Source organism: Pelmatolapia mariae, linkage group LG6 (assembly GCF_036321145.2).
Source record: "Pelmatolapia mariae isolate MD_Pm_ZW linkage group LG6, Pm_UMD_F_2, whole genome shotgun sequence".
In the NCBI taxonomy this organism is placed as follows: Eukaryota; Metazoa; Chordata; class Actinopteri; order Cichliformes; family Cichlidae; genus Pelmatolapia; species Pelmatolapia mariae.
The window spans coordinates 30,971,651-30,986,936 of record NC_086232.1 but is presented as its reverse complement, the minus strand read 5'-3'; the positions used below and the strand labels follow the sequence as shown (position 1 = coordinate 30,986,936).

General features: G+C 40.1%; 1 protein-coding gene across 1 annotated transcript in view; it reads right to left on the bottom strand.

The window, feature by feature from the left end:
• The window catches only part of LOC134629329 (cytoplasmic phosphatidylinositol transfer protein 1-like), a 77,615-nt gene that overhangs the window by 16,261 nt on the left and 46,068 nt on the right, over positions 1 to 15,286 (bottom strand). The window contains exon 2 of the mRNA XM_063476577.1: positions 2,961 to 3,109. Within this exon, the coding sequence (XP_063332647.1) occupies positions 2,961 to 3,109 (149 nt within the window). The remainder of the gene's footprint in view (positions 1 to 2,960; positions 3,110 to 15,286) is intronic.

Below are 15,286 nucleotides of genomic sequence, written 5' to 3'. Positions count from 1 at the left end.
ACTCTCAAAAATTTCTTAAATATCGCACTCTTTATTAGTTGTAGCCGCAGACATATGAATTTTCTGAGCCTGAAAGCACTTTGTTGAAACTTTTAATCTCTTTTAATCCAGCATGAGGTCACTGTTTCAGTACTCTACCAATATGTGTATTCGGGAGACTTATTAATGCACGTCTGTGCTTGACATTCACTTTTCTTCGATTATGTACTTTGGAAAGCCGCCACCTACTTTGACTGACATACTCTCCAAAACAGGACAAAAATGGCACTCCGTGAAATACGTGACTGCTGTGAATAAAAAATTTGTGAATGCTGCCAGATATTCTCTCTCTCTTCCAACAAAGAGACTGACACCCCTCCTACACCTCCATCTGTTGACTTCTCCTATTCCCTCCTTCTTCTTCTTGTAAAGATCTTTGCCAGCCCATGTTGCCAAACGTGCAAGCGTAATCGATGCCTGCTTTATTTTATTTATTTATTTTAAAAAGCATCCCGGTTTATCTGAACACATCTGAGGAATGGTAACAATTGTTCATAATCAACCAACTTTAACAATAGTAATAATAATAATAATAATAATAATAATAATAATAATAATAATAAACAAGGAAAACAGTATTCAGGTTTGATGAGATCAGGCCAAATAGTAAAGTACTGTGCGAAGCAGATTGTGAGGGCTAATGAGGCGGTTAAAGTGTGACAGATTGGCAGATTGATTCCCTGCTGGTGACTTAAAGTTAATGTTTACTTGTTGCAGCTCCAGATGGATGGCCAGTTAAGGTAAACAGAACAGTAGTTAACTATAGTAAAGTTATGTTGTTGATTCTATACAAGCCTAACTTCCATCCATACAGTTTCTTCTGCTACACTTACCAAGTTTATACAAAGAACATCATTAAAATATAACAATGTTACTTGTGGATTAGTTTTTTTTATGTCTTCTTGTCAATTTGATATCTCAAGAACGCCTGAAGGGAATTTTATTGCATGTGGCAGTAGAGCCAAACCAAAACACAAACAGATTTCCCTAACAATGGTTTTGTTTACTTATTTATTTACATGTTTACACTGTTGGGTTCTGCTGAGATTACCCAGGTTTGTGTGTTTGTTTGTTTTAAGGCAATAAATTAAGAATGCCATTTCACTTTATGTGAAAGCACATCAGTTGTTTTCCATGATTATGCACCACTTACTATCTAGTAAGAATTCTTTGATAATTTTTTCACTACAAATATTATAAGACAGAGATATAAAAGGCAGCTTGAGTGGTTGACAGAGGAACGCAGCTGTTATTTCCATTGAGAAGTGAGGGTTTCAAATTAAACCACAGGGATGTTCATCAGGATTATAATATGTGAAGCTTTTGAATTCTGCCAAACGCAGACACACATTTACGCACTCATACATTTCACTCCATCAAAATGTCAGCTGCTGTGGAAAGGTTAGTGTTCTCTAGATCTCCATCTAACTGCAAATGCAAACATCCATCAAAGCTGAGAGTTTAAGTGTTTAGAATACATTTCTTACCCTCTTTTTTCTCCTTGCCTGAATGACAATTTTGTTGGTGCGCATGAATGAACTGCTCTGAAATGAGTAAATATCGCTCCTTAGATATTGGCAAAATTTCACAAAAAGTTTGCCAATAACAGTAAGTTAAAGAACTGCTCCACCTTAAAGTGTGAATGAAGATTATAGCCTAAGGTCTTTTTTTGTACAAAGCAACTGTTGCCTTTCATTTCTATTTAAACAAAGCTCCAAGCAAGTGTCTTCCTGAACACTGTTGCTCATAATACTCAATTTATCTATATAAATTTCTAGTTCAATACTAAGCAAACCGACTGAAAATACCTGAATGGAGATCCAGACGATCTCTGTATGCTGCCTTTGCCTTCTTCATTTCCTCTGCAGAGCAGAGGTGTGCTGACTCAACATAATTAGTTCCCTGGCATAGCGAATGCTGACATGGGTATTTGTGCTCAGACAAATGGCCTACAGCATCTCTGCCTTCTTCCATTTTCTCTCTCTTGACCTTGTTTAGGCTCTGTCATATTTTTTTTCCGCAAAAAATGTCCACCTTTTCATTTTTTAATAATGTATTTCTTGCTAACTTTCATTTTAATTTGTAATAATAATTATATATATTTAAATAATAATTCATTATAACAAATAAGTAATTAATCATTCATTAAAATAAAAAAAAGAACATAAAAATACTGCCAGTCTTGTCATTAAACAGCCAAAGATACAACGAATGGACTTGATGCTTCTCGATGCTTCTTGATGCAGAGGCCATTTTGATTAGATTGTACATATTTGCCTCAGACAAACAAGCACAATTTTAGGTCTAATCATTTTTTACTGAATTACCTGAAATTACCACATCCTGCAAGCACTCGCGTCATCGGGAAGAAATGCTGTAAATATAATGTAGCAAATAGTTCATCACCAGGAAACACTGCAAGCGGTGTTTCGGCAATTTGAAGTATTTCTTGTTAAACTATATCAAGATTTTAACCCCTGCATTGCTTTTTTTTTTTTGGATTGAATGCATTTAGGAACAGGGAATTAGGTCCCAGGTGGCGAGAATAGCCTTCAAAACAACAATCCCACAAGCATTTAGCTTTCTGGTAAACTTCTACAAAGTTTAGTTCTGCCAGTCAGTGTGGAAAGTTTTTGATTCATTTTGATTCATTGCATTCACTCAGTAGTCTTTTCTGTAAATATTCAACCATAGGGATTGAATTTGTTCTTTCCACTTCTTTTGAAACAAACAAACAAAATATGTTCTGTGGGCAAGAAGATTCTGCCAGAGAAAGACAGCAAACAGAAATGTTCAGGAACTGGTTGGAGACCAAATGAAAATTAGATTAGATTAACGGTGGCCAGCATGTAAAAGTAGCCCACACACTACTAATTAATCACATGTCGGGCATTCAACTAGCAGGAAAATATTCCACTGACCTGTTGAGGTAGACTCGTTTCTCTGTGTACTGTCCTTGGCCATGTGCCGGGTCTTCATACGGTTCGTTCTGGACAACCTCCACCCCTTCCCCTCGATCACTCTGCTCATGGCTGTGTTTACTGATCATGTACAGCTGCCCAATCCGGTACTAAAAGACAAAACGCACAGACAGGGTGAGTTCACTCTGTGAAGCAACCAAAAATGTGACAGAATCAGAAAGAAACACTGATAACAAAAGATTTCACCGAAAAAGTTCATTCACAGTTAAATTACAAATGAAAATGTGCGCCAGTCGTATTTTATTTTTTATTTCTAAAAGCAAATATTCAGTTGATAATATCATAACACCATTACCAGAATCTAATAACACTAACAAAAAGTACAAGAAAAAAAATCCACAGTTTGTGATTCACTAATGACACCTAAAAAAGAGCCTCGAAATGTGCTTCACTAACTGCACCCTTGACTCAGTCTAATTTGCTGTTAGAAGTTATCACTGCAGCCACAGAGAAGCATATGCCAAAAGCAGTTATGGTCACCTTCCTTTTAGTCAGCGATTACATATGTAGAGCTTAACAGAAATAGAATCAAAGGGAACTCAGCAGGGCATCAAAGCAGCCATGCTAACAGCAAACTTGGCTTATACACTTCTACACCTTTTGATGCACAAGTTACCTCAGTAATACGTGCATGGCACTTTTTTTTCTGTGGATTTTAGCACTGTAGATCACCTCAGAGAAATGTTACAAGATGAAGCAGATAAATACACTCTCTTAATCCATTAGCCTTAACATTTGAATTTTTAATTTTATAACTAATTAATAGCACATGCTATAGTATTGTGTGGTCTGTGATTTCAGTCCGTTGCCAGGTGGCTGATAGGCAACATGAGGACATCCTAATATCTGATATAGATAAGAACCTTCAGGGCCTAAGATGTAGCTACGTACCAATTTGGGTTGTTCAACTCCTGCTCATGCGGGAGTTTGTGGGCAAACAACCAGACAGGGACTGTGTTCTATTAAGATGACTTCAAGAATTTCTACAAAGCTAAAATTATAAAAGAGTAATTAAACTGTGACTGAAGAGACACTTTAGTCAATCACAAAGTAAAAAATTATATGTTTATGCAACAATGAATTCCACCTGCTTATCTTGCAGTCAACAATCTTTGTGTATTTACTGCATTTAATGTTACTCCTGATATCACTGAAAGCAAACATGGAAAACAGAGTGAAGTCTCAGATGCTTCTTCTGCAATAATGGATCTCTGTACAAAGGTAAAAATTGCTATTGTATGGCAAAGCAACTCCTGTTCTATAGAACATGACTCAGCAGCACACTGGAACATTTTCAATTAATCAAATAAGTGTAGCTATGCATAAATCCAAAGCATTGTTCTGTGTAAAAAGACAAAAAAGGAGAAAGACTGATTTTTAAAGAGTAGGTCAAGAGCTGAGTGTGAGAGAAAGACTGAAGAGGATCAAAGGATGGCAAATCAAAGAGATACTGAGGATACAGACAACTGTAAATTCTAGAGTGATTATAATTAAATGAATAAGGAAACATAAAGGTGAGGCATAAACAGTCTGCTCACTTGCGTGTGCTTTCGGTTCTGTCTGAGCTCTTCACTAAGAGATACTAGCTTCACAAAAGATTTTAAAAAAAGCAGGAAAGTTTGCCCTGGTAAATCAAATTAACCATATTTCTGTGGGTTCAGCTGACCTTTTCCAGGCTCAGCTGTTAGCTAAGCTGTGATGTCCTGTCGAGGGAAAATGAGAGGTGCTCAGATAGTCGCCCAAACAAGCTCCCAGCGGGGCTCTAAATTTTCTTTCTTTCTGTTTTTTTTAATAAACAGGCATAAAATAAAACGACATGAAACAGTTATGTTAAACCCCTAAAGTTATTAGTGCATACCTTTCTGAAGAATGCAAAACCAAGCAGTCACAAGAGATTTCACCATGGAGGCTTTGCATGTGTGGTTTTTAGAAAGTTAACTTTGTCACTCGCGTGATGAATATTTAACACGGAAGATTTTCAAACAGTTATTTCCAGGCCGCCATATTTAGTCAAATACAGTACATATGTACTTGCACACAATACCTCAAAGTAGCTGCATGGGGGTCAAATAATATACATACAACATATTATGTTAGTGTGAGTGTATATTTATGACTTAATTAGCCCAATTAACTAATAGTCTGGTGAAAACATAAAATGCAACACTGTGTTATTATGGCTTAACAAACATGTTAATTCCCTGAAACTAATAAGTCTAAGTGTCCTGAGGAGAGGTGATGGTCATTGTTATGCTTAACAGAGCTTTCAGTGGCCAACAGAGCCTCAGGGACAAGAGTGTAATCATCTGAAAAATAGACACTCCCACCAGAGCAGGACACATACACAGAGTAGGACACAGATGATGAATTAGTATAGCTTTTGATTAGTTCTGATTAAGTGTGGGCCACGAGAAAAGAAAAAATCCTCCCTTTTGAATTTTAAACACTTCATACCCTCACGTAATGCTATCGATTTAATGAAAAGAAGACTCTGTCATCATGATACATGATGTCGTCAAGAGGGGCAGAAAGCCACATAAATATATGCAAAACTACAGCATGTAGGCACATATGTAAGGCACACAATAAGCCTATTTTACATACATTTTCTGTTATGACACCAAAGCAACAATTAAATAGAGTGCTTTTGTTGAATGAAATGCCCCTCTAAACCTGACATAATGTGTTTCCCTGCTTACATTCCTTAGCTATATCACTTTTTTCCCCCATGCATTCATGCAATCTATGCATTAAAGGTCACAGGCACAGCTGCATCACCTTGGCTCTGCATCCTCTGTGGTGGACTAGTTTCACTGTGAAAGTAACACAATGACTCACATCCTTTGTGGCTGTTTGGTCCACACACTGCTCTGGGCAATGATATGTATTTGTTGTTTCACACAGATAGAAACATATGCATGCATGTGCATGCATGCACGTACATTACATCTGTGAACAAGCACACACCATGCACACATACCAACTAACCCACAGCACAACACTATCAGTGGAGATCTGGATACAGAAGCAGGCTACAGTCAAAAATTAAGACGCACGGGCATTCTCCCTCCTTCCACTGGTCAAATAAAAGCCAAAATGAAGTGAATTTTAGTTTAGAAAAAAAAAACCCTCTGTATTCAACATAACAAACACTGGCTCGGACGAATGGTTTTGGTTAAACACTCTAACCCTAGACTACAGTTTAAGATTCCTCATAAAAACTTGAAACGAAATGAAGCTAAGTTTAAAAAAGTATTCCAACCTCTACTACTGCAGCACTGATAAACAGTAAGAAAAAAAATACTACAACTCTACAGAGATTCAGGAGTGCCTTGTACTGCGTTGCTCTCACATTAAAGCCAAAACAGTAATAATTGTGTATAAATCATAGTTTCACAAAAAACTTCCTCTCCAACGTCTCAATTTACAATACTTCCACATCTCATTTAGTTAGTTTTCAAAGTAAGCTTTCAAAGTACTGGTACTGCACAGTTTTTGAATTTCAGTGAGCCATGAGGAGAGACAGGCCATGCAGTGAACCAAACACCATATGACATTTAATTCATTACATAACATACTATGGTCAATGCCTCACATACAGCTCACGTAATTAGTCTTAAATGGACTGGCATTTAGATAGCACATTTCTAGTCTTGCTGGCCACTCAGAACTACACTACAAGTCATTTTCATACATATCAACACAGGATTGCATTTTATGACATTTTTAAGTCATAAAACACTGGTTCAACGCTTGCTGAAGAACAGCAGATATGTTGAGGTTGGTGGGATTGAACCGCCAACATTCCAACATTCTGATTAGTAGGCTATCTGCTCTTACCTCCTGATTCACCGTCACTCATTTGGAGTTGGGTTTCTGGTTACCTACTGAAAGTTACAGCCAATATTAAATCTCTTTTTAGCTCTGGAAATATATGATTCTAACTGTTCATGCAGCTCAGCACTAACAGCTGCACGATGTCCAACAAATAGCCAAAGTTGCTTTCAACTGACAACAGTAATAATATAGTGAATGTAATGTAATGAAACAAACAAAAACTAAGCTGATAATAATCACAACACGTAGCCATTTTAACAGCCACTTACGTCTAAAAAGCACCACTGCTGCAAAGCCCACTTTAGCAGCAGCGGTGTAGAACCCACTAAAAAGTTCAGTGAAGCTCAATGAAGTTCAGTGAGTTCAGTCTAGCACAGGGCTGTCATGTTGCAAGATTATGAAATTCATCAGGCATAGGACATTTTTTGCACTCACAGCATACCTTCAGGACATTTTGACATCAGGCTCAGTCCTGAAATAACCCGTGTACAGTGTAGTGCTCTGTACTGCACAACCTCTACTGAAGTCCTGAAATGCATAGCCAATCTTCAAGTGTTATGCAAGGGCAGGCCTATTCAATGTTATGTAAACAGCACTTAGGCATTTATTTCCTTGGTTATAACACTTAAACGAGTCAATGGTTTCATTTACTCTGCTTGTAATATGTTGACTTTCAGATAGCTCAGTCACAGACAATAAATCTGTCATGGACCATGTGTATACACCGTGATAGACTAGCTACCTGTCCAGGCTGTACCCTGGCTCTTACTCTATGACATCTGGGATAGACTCCAGAGCCGCAACCATGAATTGGTTAAGCAATGAGAAAACAGCTGACTAGATGGAATGTCCACGAGATCAGCAGTGTCAATGGACACTATATGAATTTTTGGGCTATAGAATACTTTTTACAAAAATAAAAAGTTTTGTGTTAACTTATTATTACAGCATATACCCAAAGCTGAATCATCTAAAGTTATTAATTACATCAAGTTCTTACATCACTGTCAAGAAGCCATTACAGTAACATCCAGGGCAAAATGCATGTTATTTTTGCATCATGTCAGTTTTGTCTCTCCTAATCTGAGTCATGGCCTGCTTTATTAATAAAAGCTCATCTCTTCAATGAAGTCTCAAAAGCTGCATTTCTAAAAACAGCTCTGGGCTGTGGAAGAGATCCAGCCTGATAAGTTAAGAGCTACTGTAAATAATGCATATGCACTCCATTGCTTTTCTGTGCGCCACACAAAAACCCAGTGAGGTGAGTAGTGTCAACTGAAAGACACTGCAGTGGCAGAGGACAAACTAAGGGGAGCGTCACAAAGATATCCGGAGTTTTGTGAGTAATGACAAATTAAAGTAAATGCAAGTGGGGTACTGTCACCTTGAAATAAAAGCTTTGAACACGGGTTATACAAGTGTGACATCATCTTAATTCACTATTCATTTAGACAAGACATGTCCTCGTCCATTAATTTTGTCATTGATGAGTTGTAGTGGCCTTCTAAAAATATCAAGGACTAGCATACGTCATCTTGCCCTCTTTTGTGGGTCAGTGTGATGATTTTAAAATATTAAAAAAAACACCCCACCATTAATATCCTCAATCACGAAGAAGCCAAAAAGAGGCTACCCAGTACACCGAAAGGTTTGAACAGCAACAACAACAAAAAAAGAATAAAAAAGTCTTGTACTGATTAGTTCAGTAACCTGCTATTTTCTCCCTTTGGAGTAATCACTTCTGTGAAAGCTGTTCTGTTGAGTTACACTTACTTTTCTGGAAATCTTCGCAGCGTGATCAATCATTTAGCTTTATGACACAGCTGGCCAGTGCTTGCCTTGCCTTTATTTGATTTGTCCGATAACAAGGCACTCTGGTTTGTTGTTGCTCATTAATCAATAATAATAAACTAGAGTGTGTTGTCATCATCGCCCCCAATTACGAGGTCCTGGGCTAGTTCACTGAAACCCAAATTCGCAAACTAAGATGACTACATTCTTTTTTTTCTTCTTCTTTTTTCTTTTTTTTAACCTGTCCCGTTTGGTTCTTTTGCCATCAGAATTATTGTCTAAAGGCGAAGAAAGATGCCCAACGGATTTACTTTACCAAATTGACCATCCCAGCCTTGCCGTAATGGTCCATTTGATTCACCTTTTATTGTTTATTTTATTTTCACTTGCTGAATACGGGACAGACTTGACTGGTGGAAAGAAAGGGGAGAAAGAAAGAGGGAAAGAAAAAAAACTGAGAAGAGGGACGGGGAAAAAGGGCAAAAAACAAAAACCAACACAATAAGCAGACAAAAAATACATATATCGATCACCTGGATCACCTGTTGAGAAAGAAAAAAGAAAGCAAGCAGAAGAAAACGAGAGTAATAAACAAGATCACAATGATATATGGGAATATGACAGTAAATACTTAATATTAAACATTATTGTGCAGCACGTGAGATCGACAGCGCACAGTGTGCTTTGAGGTAGGAGCCAAAAAGGGTGTAGTTTGTGTGTGTGATCACTTTTGTGTACACCTGTGGACATGGACGCGCTTGTTTTTTTAAAAGGTTCCTTCATGTAATGATCTGCTAGAGGGTGTGGGGGGCCACTGCCCCATCCTCCAGGGCATGAAGCAGGTATTTAGGAGATCGAAACTCCAGACATCCAGAGGCCCCCAGAACACAAGAGACCAAGGAAGACCAACAGAGGGGCAGCCGCGCCACTGTCCCAGAAAGAGCTGAGGAGAGTCCCAGATGAGGGGTCACTCAGCAGCCGCGGAGCAGAAGCCAGGGGGGGTTGCAGTGACGTGCCCGTGAGCTCCGCCGGCAGCCAGCTGCGCCTGAGTGACCGAGCCCCGGGCCGAGAGGCCGAGGGCACCCCATCCCCGAAGTGGCCCGAGCGAGCCCCAGGTTCCAGGCCCCGATAGGCAGCTGCCAAGGAGTGAGCCGGTGTGTACCTGGGCACCCACCCCCGAACACAAAGAACCACCAACGCACCGATGTCTGAGGGCGTCCGCCACCGGCAGGGGAAGTGGTGGGGGGAGATAGGCCTCCAAACCTTGGAGGGCCTGAGATGTACCCAGAGAGGTGGCGTCTGATACCCAACCTGACATATAGACACAGACATACAGGCACACACAAATACAAACATCCATTCCCACCCTCATGCTCTCATAAGCAATTACTCCACACTCAACCAACGTGGAGACAGACATAAAGACACGCTGTACACACAATCATACTCCCCAAGCGTACTCTAAGAACCGGGTCTAGGTACCCTTGCCCCTGGAGGGGGAAACTGCACCCAGACCCAGGTGGTGTTACCCTTTTCCCTGCAGTGGGGAGAAGCAGACTGCCCCGACTCCACAGCAGCAGGGAGGCCCCACATTCCAGACCCCAGTCGGACGGCCAACTCCTCCTCCTAGCCCCCCCGCTCCAGCAGGCTGCAGAGAACGGGGGTGTAGGAAGACTCCAAACCTCCCTCCACCCGCTCATATGTAGTGTTGATGTATGTGTGTTCTAAGGTGTATTTAAAACCCAGGAGGGCATGGAGCTACCTGCCAGAGCAGCAGGTAAGCGTATAGCCCCTCCTGCTAGCCCTCAATGTCTATGTGTATTTAAAATTGAGAGGTGGGCAACGACGCCAGGGGTGAGGTGTACACCCTGATGGTAATTTGGAATCCGTGTAGCGTGCCCACCCCCAAGATCCTATATGTATGTGTAATGAGAGTGTGAGTAATGTGAATGTCTAAGTTGTGGGATAAAATTGAGGCAGAGGCAGTCAGAAGGGGACGGGGGGACGGGGGGGACGGGGGGGGGGGGGGGGGGGGGGGGGGATGCCTCCTCTGCACCCTGGTGACATACCCCTACCCCAAGGCCCTGCATGTGTGGGTGATTGTGGTGGAGCGGGAAGAGGGAGGCAGCTGGAGATGGGGAGGGAAGGAAGGGAGGGGCAAGTGACCCCTCCCTGGGGCCAGCTCCCCCGCTGACCCCAGTAGGCACCCCCATACCCTGCAACCCGCCAGGGAAAGGGGGCCCAGGCCCATCCGGACCGGGGCCCAGTGCAACAGCCCCACGGCCCCACAGAGCCCGGGACAGTCCACCTGACCCCACCACAGAGAAAACTGCACCCACCCCATCATCCACTCATCTTCCAGACTACACAAGACAATAGACGCCCAGGCTGAGATCTTCCTCCACCTCTCCTGTATCTCCCCCTCCTGCAGAGAGAGTTCCTGAAGAGAGGAAAGCTCCTGCAAGATGTGACAACCTCCCCCACCAGTTGAAGAGCCCCCCAGGTGGCTCGATGCACCGGCGGCACCCTGCGCCAGGGCCGGGCCCCCATACACCCACCCGCCCACAACCTCGGCAACACACCAACCAGGACCCAAGCACCTGAGGCCCGGCCAGGGCCCCAGCCCAGAGACGGAGCGCCCCCAGAACCTCACGCCCGTCCCGGACCCACCCAGGGGCAGTCAGGCTACCAGGTCAGTAACCCATGTCCGTCAGATGACTACATTCTTACGGATGTGAGATGAACCAGCTACGGTATCTTGATTGAGTGCCTGTATGTGCAAACTGCATAATCATCCCTAAATTTCCATGTAAGGCAAAGTGTTGATGACATTGATGTTTAGGGTTGCAGAATTAATCTAATTTAATCTAAATTATTTGGCATTCTACAATTAAATGAACATGATCGACCAATATTGGAAATCTGCCAATAAAAATCACTACCTGAAGAAGTGCCTGCATGTGCCATTTACAATTGTCCCCTTGAAGTTTCCTGAATGTCTTATGAACACTACATCACAAAAACAGATAGTCAACAAATGATACCAGTTAATTATGAATCATTATTAATTAATGTCTTTTGTCCCTTCTCCCTCCACTCAACCCAACCAGTTGTAGCATATTTCGTCCTGTTAAAAGGGAGTTTTTCCTTCCCACTGTTGCCAAAGTGCTCACTCAAAAGTGGTTGTCTGATTGTTGGGTTTCACTGTATTATTGTATGGTTATTACCTTACAATATTAAGGGCCTCGAGGTAACTGTTGTTGTGATTTGGCGCTATATAAATAAAACTGAATTGAACTGAAATTGAATAACGTACCATCGACACAAAAACCAAATGTCTGGCATAGCAGATAGCGGAGACTTTGTCCCTTGAACTTGATCGACGTTATTGGAAAGTTAGTTGTGTTTGCACCACAAAGCAACACAACTAACTTGTTCAACTACCTGTAAACAGACCACAAAATGGCACTATAATGAAGGCCAAAACAAACAATACAAAGGCTGCTAGCATGAATCAATCCAACATCAGCTCAGGTGTCCATAAAAGCAAGCCTGTAGAGCACGTCAGCGTATCCATTAAGCTGGCAAAGAGGCACTGAAGTCACCGATGCAACTGCATTCCATATAGTGACCAATGAAGGAAAAATAGTCAACACAATGGGCAAAAGTTATGTTATATCTTAATGGATATATTATAACTTTTGAAAAGTAGCGATATCTGCACTGAACATAGTAGGAGACATATAGAAGTATACACAGCCATTGAATACTTTGCTATGAGTTTTAATTACATCCATAAGCTACAAAGAATGGAGTGACAGACATTATTTTGGTGGTTCTTTCATCTAATGTAAAAGAATAATAACAAAAATATCTAGAGGGGAATCATTGCTGTGAAATAATAAAATTACTGTCATTAATATGAAGTTCTTAATCATAAAATATGAGGAGTCATTAAGCCCTAAAACATCTAGCACTAATTTGCATTCAGCATGTCTGAGCTCACCCTCAAAAAATACTATTATTACTTGATTATCACATAATTTCAAATATGCATTCTTCTTTTTTTCCCTCCCTTTTCCCCCATCTTACTTATGCTTCTCTTTTCATCTGCCAACTTATTGCCTTAAAGAAATAACAAAAGCTTTGTCCAAAGTTGCAATATCTAAAGACACCATAAACAGAAATCCCTCATTAACCAAAAAAGGAGTACTACTGCTACCAGTCCTAACGGCTTAGTGTCTAGACTCAGACATGCTTCTGCAGTGGCAATACTGATAAAACAGTTGATCCTTGTATCGTCTGTTCCTGAGAGCGATTGGGAGTGGACATCGGATAATGAGGGAGAAAGATAAAAGAGAAGAAGGGAAAAAAGGGGAGGGATTATTGAAGTAAGGGACAGGGAAGGGATAGGGAGACAGCAAAAAAGGAGAGAGGGGGTATGATTAGCAGTGTATGTCACTCTGTTTCCAGGCCTCTGCATACAGAGTAGAGGGAACTGAAATGAATGAGAGCAATAAATAAAGGCAGACCAGAATGGATTGGGGAAAATATAGAATTATTAACTGTCTGAGAGATTATCCCCCTCCTGTGTGACAACATCTCTCATCAAAGATGTGGAGGTCTTGAGTACTTTGGCTCCGCTTGCACCCTCAGAACGACACAGTGATGAAAGATCTTGAACTTAGCTTTTAATTAAAGATAAGACTTAGGCTCTAGCACTTAAACAAAAGACCCACTGATTCAATTTAGCATGAAAGTTAAGTCTAATGTTGCTGTTAAGAATTAGTTTTAATTGTTCTAAAAAAAAAAAAAGACTAAGTGTAAGAGTAACAGAAACATCACAGAAAATTGTTTGTCATTGTAAGAGGCATGTCATTATCTTTGGCCTTTTGAAAACAAATGTTCAGCAAAAGGTCAACAACTGGATTTCGAGTATCTTCAAAGCTCTTGCAGATATAGCAGAAATAAATAAATAGCTTGATATTATGATTTTGATGTCCAGTCAACATCATCATTGGCACAAAATAATGTTACAGTATAAACCCTGATTCATTCATACCACACATATCAAATTTCCAAATATGTGATTAATAAAGCTGACAATTCATTTAAAGGTGTGCTTAAAATAAAAAAAGACACTTACTTTAATTACATTTATTGAGTATATTAAGTTATCTATATCCCTTACTATGTAATAAATACTCCGTCCACCTTTGCAATCCTGATTTTATATGATGAAGCTTACAAAATGCTATTATCAAGCAGTTTACTTACCCAGACAGGATTTCATTTATTCCATGATTCGTTTAACTGTAATAAAACTAGGCACACGCTACACTATCAAGCTCAGTATCAAGCTTGCTCTATTGAGTTGGCTTAAAGAGCCTGACAAATGAGACAAGTTTAAATCTGCAGCACACTTTACCATCGTTGCGTAATTAAGATGAATCCCATTATTCAATTGAACCACATAATACGCTAGTTTGAATTATACTTTGCTTTCCAAGCACAGATTACTGGTTAATCTGATGGAGTGCAAATTATGTTTCGCAGAAAAAATGAAATTTGCCTTCACTTATGAGACACACGGTGATTTATCATTAGCTGAGTAAGATAGAAAGATGTAAGATGGAAATATGTAGCTTTTCCAAACACCAGACTCCCATCAGATTAAGACAACAATAACTCGAGAAACTTCTCATTAATAACACAAGGTCGCACTCGTTAAAATGAGACGACTTTTTGTTACATTTAGAAATCTATAAATCTTTTAGATGTTTTTTTTCCCTGAGCAAGTAAAATAAATGACCTTCCACAGAGAGCTTCTGACATTAGCCAAATACTCTTCTAAATGAGTATGGAATCAGTGAGCACATAATTAACCTGCAGTTTAACAAGGCTGCTCCTCGCAGCCTTGTCAGCACACCTCTCAATTTGAATGTCAATGTGAGGTAACAGTCTACACTAAAAGCTCTGATAATCACTGTGCTCCACTTGCACAGGGCCACGTTAATGCCCTCTGGGAGTACTGTGGCAGCCAAAACTGCGAGACCATTTTGTGCTTGGCAGGTACTACAACACTGACAACTTGTAAGAGCAACTTTGAAAGTAGGGTTGTGAGCTAATTTGCTCAGTGTGTTTCTCTTAGCTGCAGGGTGAAAGAGCCTGTGAGGGGAAGTGTTAGTGTAAATAGTGACTGCATATTAAAGACCTGTGATTATGTAGGCTTCAATGTGGGTTACTCACTTTGTGAATACTATTGGGATCTCGACAAAAACTAAGAGTTTAGTGTAAGTCCCGTAATTAGTGACGCACTGGCTTCAGTTTTCTAAGCTGTTTTCCAATTTTTTCGTAAGCATGAGCTGCAGACATTTATTTTTCCCGATTCTAATTTTCAAAAGTACGTGCAAACAAAAATCAACTATTATTCAATTGCTCATCATCCCAACATTTTTTTAAAATATCTGGAATCCACAGAAGTCATTCACATTTGTCCGGTATTTCATTGCTCCATTTTCACACAATAAACAAAAAAAGTTTTTTTTCTTCCTTCTGTTTTTCAGCTTTGCAATTCAGCACATTTAGATAATTCTGCTCTGGGCTTTAAAATAGTTTAATTTAGTTTTCCAGTTTTC